Raw genomic sequence first — 15,870 nt, 5'->3', positions numbered from 1 at the left:
TAAAAAAAAACAGACAATGTGATTTTCTGGATTTTTTTTTTCTCAGTTAGTCTCCCATAGTTGAGGTCTACCTATGGTGTAAATTACAGACGCCTCTCATCTTTTTAAGTGGTGGAACTTGCACTATTGCTGACTGACTAAATACTTTTTTGCCCCACTGTATATGGAGGAGACAGGTTGTGGATGGCTTTGTAGGTCAGTATTAGCAATTTGAACTGGATACGCTGAGGGAATGGGAGCCAGTGAAAAGATTTGCAGAGAGGGAAGTGGAGGAGTAGCGAGGAGAGAGATGGATTAGTCGGGCAGCAGAGTTAAGGATGGACTGGAGAGGTGCAAGGGTGTTAGCAGGGAGGCCACAGAAAAGGATGTTGCAGTAGTCAAGGCGGGAAATGATGAGGGCGTGCACAAGCATTTTAGTAGATTGGGGGTTGAGGAAAGGACGGATCCTGGAGATATTTTTGAGCTGGAGGCGACAGGAGGTGGAAAGAGCTTGGATGTGTGGTTTGAAGGACAGGGCAGAGTCGAAGGTTACTCCGAGGCAGCGGACTTCGGGTACAGGGCAAAGCATGATGTCATTGACTGCGATAGATAGGTCAAGTAAGGAAGATTTGTGGGATGGAGGAAAGATGATGAGTTCAGATTTGTCCACATTGAGTTTGAGGAAGCGAGAGGAGAAGAAGGAGGATATGGCTGATAGGCACTCTGGGATTCTGGACAGCAGAGCGGTGACGTCTGGGCCAGAGAGGTAGATCTGAGTGTCGTCAGCATAGAGGTGGTACTGGAATCCATGGGACTTTATGAGTTGTCCCAAGCCAAGTGTATAGATTGAGAAGAGTAGGGGTCCTAGAACAGAGCCTTGGGGGACTCCAACAGAGAGAGGGTGGGATGAGGAGGTAGTATGGGAGTGGGAAACGCTGAATGTGCGGTTGGAAAGGTACGAGTCGATCCAGGATAGGGCGAGGTCTTTGATGCCAAAGGAGGAGAGGATCTGTAGTAGGAGGCAGTGGTCAACTGTGTCGAAAGCAGAGGACAGGTCTAGAAGGAGGAGTACAGAGTATTGTCCAGTAGCTTTGGCGGTAAGTAGGTCGTTAGTGATTTTGGTCAGGGCAGTCTCAGTTGAGTGATGGGGGCGGAAACCAGATTGTAGATTGTCGTACAACAAGTTAGATGAGAGGTGGGAGGAGAGTTCAGCATGGACGTGCTGCTCCAGGAGTTTGGAAGCAAATGGGAGCAGCGATATTGGGCGATAGCTGGACATAGCAGTTGGATCGAGGGTTGGCTTTTTAAGGATAGGCGTGATTGTGGCATGTTTGAACACAGAGGGGAAGGTGGCAGAAGTTAGTGATAGGTTGAAGAGGTGGGTTAGGGATGGGATAAGTGTGGTGGTGAGGTTGGGGAGGAGGTGGGATGGGATGGGGTCGAGCGCACAGGTGGTGAGGTGGGATTTGGAGAGGAGACAATTAAGTCCCCCTTCAGTGATGTTGGATAGGGAGGTTATGGGGTTTGGGCATTACATACATTACATTACTGATCCTGAGTTACATCCTGTATTATACTCCAGAGCTGCACTCACTATTCTGCTGGTGCAGTCACTGTGTACATACATTACATTACTGATCCTGAGTTATATCCTGTATTATAATCCAGAGCTGCACTCACTATTCTGCTGGTGCAGTCACTGTGTACATACATTACTGATCCTGTATTATACCCCAGAGCTGCACTCACTATTCTGCTGGTGCAGTCACTGTGTACATACATTACATTGCTGATCCTGAGTTACATCCTGTATTATACTCCAGAGCTGCACTCACTATTCTGCTGGTGCAGTCACTGTGTACATACATTACATTACTGATCCTGAGTTATATCCTGTATTATAATCCAGAGCTGCACTCACTATTCTGCTGGTGCAGTCACTGTGTACATACATTACTGATCCTGTATTATACCCCAGAGCTGCACTCACTATTCTGCTGGTGCAGTCACTGTGTACATACATTACATTACTGACCCTGAGTTACATCCTGTATTAAACTTCAGAGCTGCACTCACTATTCTGCTGGTGCAGTCACTGTGTACATACATTACATTACTGATCCTGAGTTATATCCTGTATTATAATCCAGAGCTGCACTCACTATTCTGCTGGTGCAGTCACTGTGTACATACATTACTGATCCTGTATTATACCCCAGAGCTGCACTCACTATTCTGCTGGTGCAGTCACTGTGTACATACATTACATTACTGACCCTGAGTTACATCCTGTATTAAACTTCAGAGCTGCACTCACTATTATGCTGGTGCAGTCACTGTGTACATTATTATTATTATTATTATTATTATTATTTATTTATATAGAACCATTGATTCCATGGTGCTGTACATGAGAAGGGGTTACATACAAGTTACAAATATCACATACAGTAAACAAACTAACAATGACGGACTGATACAAAGGGGCGAGGACCCTGCCCTTGCGGGCTTACATTCTACAGGATTATGGGGAAGGAGACAGTAGGTTGAGGGTTGCAGGAGCTCCGGTGTTGGTGAGGCGGTAGCTCCGGTGTTGGTGAGGCGGTAGTTCCAGTGTTGGTGAGGCGGTAGCTTCGTTGGTGATGAGGCAGCAGCGGTGTCAGTGCAGGCTGTAGGCTTTCCTGAAGAGATGAGTTTTCAGGTTCCGTCTGAAGGATCCGACTGTGGTTGATAGTTGGACGTGTTGGGGCAGAGAATTCCAGAGGACGGGGGATATTCGGGAGAAGTCTTGGAGGCTATTGGATGAGGAGGGAATAAGTGTGGAGGAGAGAAGGAGGTCTTGGGAGGAGCGGAGATTACGTGGGGAAGATATCGAGAGATTAGATCAGAGATATATGGAGGAGACAGGTTGTGGATGGCTTTGTAGGTCAGTATTAGCAATTTGAACTGATTACGCTGAGGGAATGGGAGCCAGTGAAGAGATTTGCAGAGAGGGAAGTGGAGGAGTAGCGAGGAGAGAGATGGATTAGTCGGGCAGCAGAGTTAAGGATGGACTGGAGAGGTGCAAGGGTGTTAGCAGGGAGGCCACAGAAAAGGATGTTGCAGTAGTCAAGGCGGGAAATGATGAGGGCGTGCACAAGCATTTTAGTAGATTGGGGGTTGAGGAAAGGACGGATCCTGGAGATATTTTTGAGCTGGAGGCGACAGGAGGTGGAAAGAGCTTGGATGTGTGGTTTGAAGGACAGGGCAGAGTCGAAGGTTACTCCGAGGCAGCGGACTTCGGGTACAGGGCAAAGCATGATGTCATTGACTGCGATAGATAGGTCAAGTAAGGAAGATTTGTGGGATGGAGGAAAGATGATGAGTTCAGATTTGTCCACATTGAGTTTGAGGAAGCGAGAGGAGAAGAAGGAGGATATGGCTGATAGGCACTCTGGGATTCTGGACAGCAGAGCGGTGACGTCTGGGCCAGAGAGGTAGATCTGAGTGTCGTCAGCATAGAGGTGGTACTGGAATCCATGGGACTTTATGAGTTGTCCCAAGCCAAGTGTATAGATTGAGAAGAGTAGGGGTCCTAGAACAGAGCCTTGGGGGACTCCAACAGAGAGAGGGTGGGATGAGGAGGTAGTATGGGAGTGGGAAACGCTGAATGTGCGGTTGGAAAGGTACAAGTCGATCCAGGATAGGGCGAGGTCTTTGATGCCAAAGGAGGAGAGGATCTGTAGTAGGAGGCAGTGGTCAACTGTGTCGAAAGCAGAGGACAGGTCTAGAAGGAGGAGTACAGAGTATTGTCCAGTAGCTTTGGCGGTAAGTAGGTCGTTAGTGATTTTGGTCAGGGCAGTCTCAGTTGAGTGATGGGGGCGGAAACCAGATTGTAGATTGTCGTACAACAAGTTAGATGAGAGGTGGGAGGAGAGTTCAGCGTGGACGTGCTGCTCCAGGAGTTTGGAAGCAAATGGGAGCAGCGATATTGGGCGATAGCTGGACATAGCAGTTGGATCGAGGGTTGGCTTTTTAAGGATAGGCGTGATTGTGGCATGTTTGAACACAGAGGGGAAGGTGGCAGAAGTTAGTGATAGGTTGAAGAGGTGGGTTAGGGATGGGATAAGTGTGGTGGTGAGGTTGGGGAGGAGGTGGGATGGGATGGGGTCGAGCGCACAGGTGGTCAGGTGGGATTTGGAGAGGAGACAATTAAGTCCCCCTTCAGTGATGTTGGATAGGGAGGTTATGGGGTTTGGGCATTACATACATTACATTACTGATCCTGAGTTACATCCTGTATTATACTCCAGAGCTGCACTCACTATTCTGCTGGTGCAGTCACTGTGTACATACATTACATTACTGATCCTGAGTTATATCCTGTATTATAATCCAGAGCTGCACTCACTATTCTGCTGGTGCAGTCACTGTGTACATACATTACATTACTGATCCTGAGTTACATCCTGTATTATACACCAGAGCTGCACTCACTATTCTGCTGGTGCAGTCACTGTGTACATACATTACATTACTGATCCTGAGTTACATCCTGTATTATACTCCAGAGCTGCACTCACTATTCTGCTGGTGCAGTCACTGTGTACATACATTACATTACTGATCCTGAGTTACATCCTGTATTATACTCCAGAGCTGCACTCACTATTCTGCTGGCGCAGTCACTGTGTACATACATTACATTACTGATCCTGAGTTACATCCTGTATTATACTCCAGAGCTGCACTCACTGTTCTGCTGGTGCAGTCACTGTGTACATACATTACATTACTGATCCTGAGTTACATCCTGTATTATACTCCAGAGCTGCACTCACTATTCTGCTGGTGCAGTCACTGTGTACATACATTACATTACTGATCCTGAGTTACATCCTGTATTATACTCCAGAGCTGCACTCACTATTCTGCTGGTGCAGTCACTGTGTACATACATTACATTACTGATCCTGAGTTACATCCTGTATTATACTCCAGAGCTGCACTCACTATTCTGCTGGTGCAGTCACTGTGTACATACATTACTGATCCTGTATTATACCCCAGAGCTGCACTCACTATTCTGCTGGTGCAGTCACTGTGTACATACATTACTGATCCTGTATTATACCCCAGAGCTGCACTCACTATTCTGCTGATTGTAACCATAAACAGTCAGCAACCTTAGCGTTAGGTATACATATAACAAATTCTATGATGTTGCTGTCACAGTCCTGTCCTCACTTCATTCACATGAGAGAGCATGTCACTTCTTTCTGAAAACTCCTCTTCTGAAATACTCTGTTCTGCTGTGAGTAGTTTCATACCTACTGCAGACGTTAGTACAGAATGTGAGCACGGACGACTCATGAATAGGATTCCGATGCAGATGTTGACCCAGAATTAAATAAGTCCGGCAGCAGCAGGGGGCGCCGTAACAAGAGTTGTCTGAGAAAAGTCCTATTTTGTGAGACCACCCTGTTTAAGTCTGCAAGTATTACAGACCACTATGGTGGTTTTTCTGTTTGTTTGCTTGTTTGTTTGTTTTTGCATGAAGCCATCTTCTGCAATGAAGTGATCATGACATTACAAAAAGAAGGCATTTCAGGGGAAGGTCCACATTGAAAGGGGATATCTACAGTTATGGACAATTTTTTTGCTAAAAATCATTTTGGCAATTTGGACTTATTAAAAGCGTTGCACCTTCTATTGTCTCAGTGTTGAAGGCTTTTGCAGGGTGCAGAATGAGCTAACTGAAAATGTGAGTCGCTATGATGGTCTGACAGTAGAGTTTGTTATCTCAGCGCTGAGATCTCATCTCCCGAGGTCTTGGTGCCGAGATCTCCATCTGTGCATGCGCCGCCCCCGGCCGGCAGCCATTTTCCCGAAGTCCAATCCACCGCATAGGAAACTATGTCACTGCTGGGGCTCTACGCTTTCACAAGATGTCGGCAGAGCCCCCGCAGCAGCGGACACCCTCAGCGGCGCACCACACATCCGATCACCTCCCTCATCCCAGCCCGATGCCGGTAAGGTATATCCGCATTATAAGACGCACCCCTATTTCTCCCCAAATTTGGGGGAAAAAAGTGTATCTTATAATCCGAAAAATACGCATTATACAGGACTGGGCTAAATTTTTAGGCAGGTGTAGAAAAAATGGAAAACTAAATGCTGCAAAATGGGAATATTTTCATAACTAGAAGTGTTAATAGTTTATTTTTATCAATTAACAAAGTGCAAAGTGAATGAAAAAATGTCACGTTGTGATTGTTCGTAATTAGAAAAAGGGGCCTTGAACCATCCCTAGGACTGACGCCCTAACTATCGCTGCTCCCAAAGGTACCTCTAAAGGTGAGGAGGTTTGGGCCACAAGCCTAATTGTTCTCCTGTTATTCCCTAATGTGTCCCCTCCCCCAGGAGGTCTGGGACAAAAATGCTAGTGTATCAACGCGTAAGACAGACAGGGATAACAGAAATAAACAAATATACAAACACTCACCAAAGGTAGAAAGGTATATAGGGAAGTATGGGAATGTACCAATTGAGTGGTAATAGGACAATGAGGAAAGCATACACCGAAAACAGCAAGCAACAATCTCCAGTAGCTACAACGATCTCCAATTCAGCACAGCATCTTCAAGGAGCTAGGAAGCAAAGCTTTCACTGGCAAGGAAGAGAAGGTCTGGCCAGGATTTATAGGGAGAGGAAATGACCACATCATAAGCAACTGAAATGGAGCTGCATGTTTCTGACCAGCTTACAAAGGGTCGTTAACCTTTTCAGCACCAAGGGATACCAAATCCACTTAAGATTGGACACAAACAATCTAAATGAAAGATCTGCTATTCACAATGCAGTGATCTTCTAACCCCAGATTTCACAGAAGGATGTGACATACCCGTGACAACACATGAGGAAAGTAAATTCCATCAGTATTTGATGACCGCACTTTGCCCTCATCACTTTTTCTTGATACACTTGCACACATTCTGTGATTTTGTAGGATTATAGCAGGGTGTATGAGTAACCAATTATGTCAGTGATCATCATTTTCATTTATAGGCTGAAATACAATAATTAACCGAAACAGGAGCAGCAAATCTCTGCTACAAAGGTGAGGTTGTGGAAGACAGTTTCATGTCACAGGTCATACATTATGGCAAGACTGAGCACAGCAATAAGATACAAGGTATTTATACTACATCAGCAAGGTCTCTGCTAGGCACAGATTTGACAGCAGATGGGGTTTTTGAGATATGCTATTCAAGCTCTTTTCAAGAAGTGCCAAGAAATGGGCAATGTTGAGGACCATAGATGAAGTTGTCCAAGGAAACTTAGTGCAGCAGATGAGACACATCATGCTGCTTTCCTTATAAATCAGAAAATGTCCAGCAGTGCCATCAGCTCAGAACTGGCAGCAACCAGTTTAACCCAGCCACACCCATTTATTGTCTGGAGAAGTCTGGCCAGAAATGGTCTTCATGGAAGAATTGCAGTCACAAATTACACCTTATATATTTAAACAAGCGACTCAACTGTGCACGAAAATATGAGAATAGGGGTGGAGAAGAATGGCAACAGGTGGTGCGGACTAAGGAGTTAAAATGTGAAGTATTCGACTTTAAAGAGTAGAAGATTGTTCCCAAAGAGTTGGAGAGCAGCAGAATAATGAGGGCCTGCAGGAGTAGTGGCGCACGGTGGAGGGTCCTGAACGTTTGAAGCTACATTTCATCAAAAATTGTGGGTTTGGTCAGGATTAATGGTGTCCTCAATGCTGAGAAATCCCAACAGACACTGACTCATCACGTAATATCATCAGGAGGCGTCTGATCAGCTCCAAATGTATTCTGCAGCCGGTCAACGACCCCCAACATCCAGCCAGTGTCATTAAGAATGAGAAGTCCTGGAGGTGGTGATCCGGCCCTGCAGCCCTGATCATCCAGTCTGTCTGGGATCACATGAAGAGACAGAAGGATCCGCACAAGAATCATACACAGAAGATCTGGGGTCAGCTCTCCAAGATGTTTGGCACAACCTCCTGCTGAGTTACTTCAAAGACTGAAAGTTTAACTAAAAGAACTGACGGAAGTGACGGGCGGTCTCCAAATATTTACGGGATTTACATTTCTTTTTATTCACCTTTTATTTTGTTAATTGATAAAACAAACTATTAACATTTCTATTTTTGAAAGCTCCTTACTATGCAGCATTTTTTCCATACCTGCCTAACACTTTTGCACCATAATGTTTGTCCATACGCTCTATATTATGATTATCTGGGGCTCTCTTGGCTTCGCCCACATTTTACAATACGTTACAATATCATTGCTCGTCTCCCGGGCACCTGGTCAAGGTCACTTCTACTCCCTTTTGCAGACTATGTACAAGATAGGCACAGCTGCAGAAGATCTGTCATCATGACCACTGATATTGAGGTATCTAAGCCTATTATGTGTGATACTCTCAGCAAAGCTTACGTATCTAATACCACCCCATGTGTGATACTGTGTCCTTAGTGCTGAATTTAACCCGGTCATGTATAATTCTGTGCTAATGAGCTAGTATATTTGAGAGTACTGTGTCATACTGTATCTGAGCCACTGTATCTAATCCTATCATGTGGCATTTTATTTAGCAGTTCGATATATATAAGTGTATCATTCATTTAAACTTTTAAAATGTTTCATGCTATCTGTAAAGCATCTGTCTAAAAACTATCCTGTGTGATACTGTCTGATGACCGATGTATCTAAGCTTAGTGTGTGATTCTGTGTTAATGGGCTAGTGTTTCTCAGTTAGCCATAAGATACTGTCATTGATCCACGGTACCTAAGCCTATCATGCATGATTCTGATTACTGAGCCAATATATCTGAGCCCATAATGCATGAAACTGTGCTAAAATGTTGCTGCACCTAAGCCTTTTATTTGGGGTACTGTCTTCTGACAGAACACTGTATCTAAGCCTATGGTGTGTGAAACTATTTGCTGAGTGGATGTATCTTTGCTGTTATGTGTTGTCTGCTGAGCCATTGTACATAAACTTACCATTTGTGATACTGTCTGTTGAGTCATTGTATCGGAGACTATAATGTGTGATAGTTTGGTGTATCTAATTCTGTCATCTGGTATATTGTCTGCAGAGCTCTGTATCTAATTCTGTCATCTGGTATACTGTCTGCGGAGCTGTGTATCTAATCCTATCATGTGTGATACTGTCTGCAGGGCTGTGTATCTAATCCTATCGTGTGGTACTGTCTGCTGAGCTGTGTATCTAATTTTGTCATTTGGTATACTGTCTGCTGAGCTGAGTATCTAATCCTATCCTGTGTGATACTGTCTGCTGAGCTGAGTATCTAATCCTATCCTGTGTGATGCTGTCTGCTGAGCTGAGTATCTAATCCTATCCTGTGTGATACTGTCTGATGAGCTGAGTATCTAATCCTATCCTGTGTGATACTGTCTGCTGAGCTGAGTATCTAATCCTATCCTGTGTGATACTGTCTGATGAGCCATGTATCTAATCCTATCCTGTGTGATACTGTCTGATGAGCTGAGTATCTAATCCTATCCTGTGTGATACTGTATGCTGAGCTGCTGCATCTAATTTTGTCATTTGGTATACTGTCTGCTGAGCTGAGTATCTAATCCTATCCTGTGTGATACTGTCTGTTGAGCTGAGTATCTAATCCTATCCTGTGTGATACTGTCTGCTGAGCTGAGTATCTAATCCTATCCTGTGTGATACTGTCTGATGAGCCATGTATCTAATCCTATCCTGTGTGATACTGTCTGCTGAGCTGCTGCATCTAATTTTGTCATTTGGTATACTGTCTGCTGAGCTGAGTATCTAATCCTATCCTGTGTGATACTGTCTGATGAGCTGAGTATCTAATCCTATCCTGTGTGATACTGTCTGATGAGCTGAGTATCTAATCCTATGCTGTGTGATACTGTCTGCTGAGCTGAGTATCTAATCCTATCCTGTGTGATACTGTCTGCTGAGCTGCTGCATCTAACCATTTAATGTGTGATGCAATTTGCAGAGATTTGTATCTAATCCTATCATGTGTTATATTATCTCCTGAGATGTGTATCTAATCCTATCATGTGTGATACTGTCTGATGAGCTGAGTATCTAATCCTATCCTGTGTGATACTGTCTGCTGAGCTGTGTATCTAATCCTATCCTGTGTGATACTGTCTGCTGAGCTGTGTATCTAATCCTATCATGTGTGATACTGTCTGCTGAGCTGCTGCATCTAACCATTTAATGTGTGATGCAATTTGCAGAGATCTGTATCTAATCCTATCATGTGTTATATTATCTCCTGAGATGTGTATCTAATCCTATCATGTGTGATACCATCTCAGAGGACCACACAGTACTACTCCCCCCATCATGTAATGTGCAGTCCCTGTGACTCAGGCGATGTCAGCTCTCGCTGTGCCCCGGAATCACGTCCTGCCATAATCCGGCCCATGTGTGACTATTTCATTTTTCACATGTGCTTCCAGAAAAGCCGGAGATGCAGAAATTCCGGGATGTGACATTTCCCAGCAATCTCTTTGGTATCAATTAAAAAAGTGACAGAATCTCATGGCGTCCACACAACATACCGCTCTCATTACTCACATCTGGACCTATTGGAAAGAGGTGGCATCCATCTGATCACCGCCCGTGATGGGCGCCTATCGGCTGAGATATGTAGCGCCCACATTATATATACACTGTGGGGGGCACAGTCTGTGTACATGGCGTCATATATGTGCAGGATGGTACACAGGTCACTATGGATGTATGGCTGCTGTATGGACAGAGCAAGAAACTATGAACCCAGCAAGGCATAAACAACAAAACGGGGCCCATCTATGGCCTACCGGGCCAACGCCTCTACATCTATGGCCTACCGGGCCAACGCCTCTACATCTATGGCCTACCGGGCCAACGCCTCTACATCTATGGCCTACCGGGCCAACGCCTCTACATCTATGGCCTACCGGGCCAACGCCTCTACATCTATGGCCTACCGGGCCAACGCCTCTACATCTATGGCCTACCGGGCCAACGCCTCTACATCAATGGCCTACCGGGCCAACGCCTCTACATCTATGGCCTACCGGGCCAACGCCTCTACATCTATGGCCTACCGGGCCAAAGCCTCTACATCTATGGCCTACCGGGCCAACGCCTCTACATCTATGGCCTACCGGGCCAACGCCTCTACATCTATGGCCTCTACACCAGCCACACACTCACAGAATTGGCTGAGAAACAAATCTACCACAAATTCCACACTTAGATGTTGTTAAAATACATTTTTCCGCATTAATATATTGCAGATTTCTGATGCTCTTTGTACCTAATATCCGTCTATTCATTATCTAACGACCTATTATATATTATATATTATCTATCTATTATCTCTCTATATCTGATCTATCTATATATCTATGTCATATCTATCTATTATCTATATATCTATTATCTATCTATTATCTATTATATATTATCTATCTATTATCTATCCACCTATATATCTTTGTCATATCTATCTATTATCTATTTTTATCCAATTATATATCTCTACATATCTGATATTCTCACATCCATTGGTCGGTCGGTGTATCGGTTATCAATCTATATATCTTACTCATATCTATATATAATCTATCTCACATCTGTCTACTATAAATGTATGTATCAATTGTCTACATATCTTATCTCTCTACTATAAGGCTACATATTCATATGTATCTATTTATCTATTATATATTATCTATTATCTATAGTACCTATTATCTATCTATTATCTATCTATTATCTATCAATCTTTTATCTATCTATGCATTATTTATCTATCATCTCTCTATCTCTCTGCTTTTCAGGGTATTTTATGTAGTTAGTCATCTTCCTAATATAATATCATTTTTAAACTTACAACAAAATACACAATGGATGGAGGACACTTTTACATCAGATACATTTTTTCTACTTTCTTCCAGATTCACTGCTTCATTTTCTGCATTTTGTGTCCACAAGCTTTAATTCTAATGAGTGCACAATGCTCAGGAGTTGCCATTTAAGCAATTCCTTAATATACTGCCCCATGTATGCAGTCATGAGAACTATGATATATAGTAGCATTTTGTCCTCACAGCTCTCTGCAGCGAAATATGGAGCAATCTCACTAATCTGTGCAGGTCCACCAGTTTATAATAATCCATCCTCCACCATTCTGTTATTACTACAAGATATTAATTTCTGGAATCTTCATTTACTCCTAGTCTGGGATGTAGTACAGACTAGTCAGTGACTAACAGCAGCAGCGACCCCTACAGGTTCCCAGCAGGACCCCTACACATAGAGCATGAAGAGGGGGCAAATCACGCTTTTGACACTGGAAATATCAACAGACTGCGAGGACATTCTGATACCTGTAGTTCCAGTAGTTTAAGAACAGCTGGTGTCATAACAAAATCATGCAAAGGACTAATGGATTCAGTTATGTAACTTGTACTACCTTAATTTCAAGTCATAATATTTGCATTTTAACATTTGTAGTAAATATTTTAATAGAATGTGATGTATCAATGATGATGATGAAGATAATAAATAACATTAAGAATAGCAACAACAACACAAAACAGAGATGCTGATGTGTAACCTGGGAAGCAATAAAATAAGATCCGATTAGTAAATGCATCACATAGAGTTAGTAAAATCAGTCTATTAATCAGGTTGATAACTTTGTATATCTTTGGTTGCTAATTGCAACTGCTTCACTTTAGCTTTTTCAGTTTTGACACCTTTCCCAGGTGAGCAGTCTCCAACCTGTGCCTGACCAGGTGAGGCAATAATGCAACTCCTGCAATGTAGCTTTCCGGGGCATGCTAGGAGTTGTAGTTCTGCAGTAGATTTAGAGCCACCATTCTAGTAAGCTGTAATATGATTAATTATGGACAGTATAGACTTGTCACACATTAGATCACTTGTGTGGGTGAAAACCTCCCAACTATGTGTAAGCCAGGTGCACAGGAATATTCACATCATGGACATGTGCACATCAATAAGCATTTCTAGCATTTGTCGCAAAGAATATATATCAGCCGACAATTAGAAAAAACTAATGCTAACAATCTGGGGGTTCAGATATCTCTAGTGGGCAGTGTATCTCCTATTCTGGGCATCTGGAGGTGCAGGCAGGAATCACAGGGGCACATTAGGGTCAGTAGAGCAATACCTCCAGGGGGCACAACCTGACTGCAAGCTCTTGGGGGCAGGAGATTTGGGACCCGCACCCCTACCATATTATGAGGTGAGTGTCATGATCAATATGTGCAGACCCCAGACAACACCCCCACCCTCCTTTATTCTTTATGGGTCCAAAATGAGGACCCGCTGATTGAGAGAGACCCCTCTTCAGGGTCACTCACACTATCTTTTCTGTGCAGATATTTAACCCATCCTCTGCCAGATCCTGCTCCAAAGCTGTTTAACCCGTTTATTTCCCGAGCTGTTTCTCCTGCCTGAACTTGCCTGCGAGATAAAATAACTTTTATAAACTTTCCGGGTAATAATTAATTTAGATCAAGATTAAGAAAAAAAAAAAACAGAATTACAGTTTGTGCTCCTAGGGGTAGCTGCAAGAATGGAGTACAGCAGCATTAGGCAACCTGTGGCTGCTCACCTGCTCCACCTCCCTCCCAGACGTAGACATGCTGTGACTTGTAGTCCTACAGAGAGTAGCAAACGGTCATGGCACAGCATTGTAATAGAGAACAATCATTGGCGTTCACGTTCTAATGGAACTATAAGTCCCAGCATAACCTGACATGCTTAGACTTGTAGTGCAACCTCTCTATACAAAAGTGTAATCTGTAGACACCCAAGCCCCAATCTCGCTTGGTATAATGGGGGTTCTCTTTCAGAAATGATATTTATCTACAATCTAAGCTCTTTGTTAAGTGATGACTTTTTATTTTTTTATGCTGTAGATTTTCGAAAAATTGCAAGTAACTGGGTGCGGAAAATCTGCAACATCATAAACTCACGGTGGGAATGTAGCCTTAGTACAAGTAATCCCACCATGTTGGGAGTTATACTTCCACTCCCATTCTGTTTCCCCAGTGCACAGTGCCATACAAGTATCCAACAAGAGTTCCTGGGACTTGTAGTGTCACATTTCCCACGTAAGGAACAGTGTGCGATCTATAGCTTCCTAGAAGAACTACAACCCCCAGTATGACAAGGCTTAGCTTATTAGTCCAGAGCTGACACTTTATTGCTACAGTACTTTATCATAACCCTTGTGCCACCTGCGCTGGAGCTGCAGCTCCCAACCTCACCTGAGACTTGTGGTTCCTTTACTAAGACAAGCCACAACTCTCTCCAGCAGAAGTACTACAACTCCCAGCAGGGTGTATTACAAAACCAAATAAAGAGCCACAAGTTTCCTGCTTTGATCTACGCCCAATAAAACCATGAGGCTCCTCAAGGAATCTGCTCATTTTTTTTTGTTCTTTATTTGCGGTGCGCAAATCTTTGGCTGTGGATACTTAAGTGAGCTTAACCCTTCAATCCCCATCCGCCGACTATTGCTCCAGCACTGTCACACCAGGCTAGCCTCTGCAGAGCATTGCAGCATTTCCATCAGCCGCATAGAGTATTTGTTATTTTTACCAATCATATGTAATCCCCAGGCTGTCAGAGCGCCACAGAGCATTGCTCCCCAGTCTTTCAACAGCTCCACTGTCTGAGTCCTTTGCATTATGTCACTGATCTCTAGCAGCAACTTGACAAGCTCCTAGACATCTCCTCACTGTGCTCCTGACAAAACATTGAGGACTATCCCCAAACAGATCTCTGCTTGCTGTGGATAACCTTCATCAAATATCTTGGGCATGTGGAGAAGGGCAAGTGGGAGCCTGTGGGATAAGTCAGCCAGGGTTATCATCATCATCATCATCCTCATTCTAGGATCAATGCCTGCTGGGTTCTACTCACCACCACAGTCCTATGATGTTTGCAGGACACAGGAGTATGAAGAAGAGACCCAGCTGAGTCCTGGACAGGGGCATCATGGTGGCTTTGATAAAAGGGTGAGTGAGACAGTTTCACAAGACAGATGAATATATAGCTCCTTCTGCTTCTTCCTCAGTGCAATCAAGGGGAGGCAGCCAAGAACTCACAAGGAGCTACATCAACAAGTAGAAAACTCCTAGGAATGCCTGGATTGTTCACTTTTTCTCCCTTTGGGGATGGAGAAGAGGTGGGAGGACAGTAGCACCACTCAGCATGTGCTGGAGCTCTGGGGACATGGGGCTCGAAGATCCAGGTAGCTCCAATGCGCAATCACTGGGCATAGACTGTCCTGCAGGCTGAAAGCAAAGAAAGGGGAGCAAGTTTTGGGAGGAACACACAAGGGTCGTGGGTGGAGAGATGAAAGACAAGGAGGAGGGAAGGAGGGAATAGATAGAGGGAGGTGAATAAGAATTATTAATTATGCATTACCCTACAGGGTGGGAAGGGGGGTAGACAGTTCTGCTATTCCACAATGCATGAAATGGTCACTCACTATGCAGGTAGGACAAGGTGTGGCAGTCACCTTAGCTACTGGCCCTAGTATAGGGTGGCATAACAGGGTGGCACAGGTGAAATGCACTCGTCTTAAGCCACTATCTGCTCCCTCCAGACCATTAATCTCCCCTGTCATTCAGAAGTTTGCAGAAGAATGCAGTGAAGACTTGGCAGTGTCTTGCCTCTGCAGGGAGGAGAGAATGGGAGGATTAAATAAAATAATATAAATACATAAAAAAAATGCAAGAGATAATAAATGGCCAAAGAGGGGGGTATTGCTACATTGTAACAACCCCCATTAATGTGGAGATGAGAAGAGGAAGCGGA

General features: G+C 44.0%; 1 protein-coding gene across 3 annotated transcripts in view; it reads right to left on the bottom strand.

Annotated features, from left to right (window-relative positions):
* The window catches only part of WNT6 (Wnt family member 6), a 98,842-nt gene extending 83,477 nt beyond the window's left edge, over positions 1-15,365 (bottom strand). For 2 of the 3 annotated variants that reach the window (XM_069732741.1, XM_069732743.1), the window contains exon 1: positions 14,971-15,365. In XM_069732741.1, coding sequence (XP_069588842.1) covers positions 14,971-15,047 — 77 coding nt within the window. In that variant the 5' untranslated portion in view covers positions 15,048-15,365. The remainder of the gene's footprint in view (positions 1-14,970) is intronic. The other variant, XM_069732742.1, reaches the window with a different exon arrangement.
* Between the last annotated feature and the right edge of the window lie 505 nt (positions 15,366-15,870).

Source organism: Ranitomeya imitator, chromosome 7 (assembly GCF_032444005.1).
Source record: "Ranitomeya imitator isolate aRanImi1 chromosome 7, aRanImi1.pri, whole genome shotgun sequence".
NCBI lineage: Eukaryota > Metazoa > Chordata > Amphibia > Anura > Dendrobatidae > Ranitomeya > Ranitomeya imitator.
This window is presented reverse-complemented; position numbering and strand designations above follow the sequence as displayed.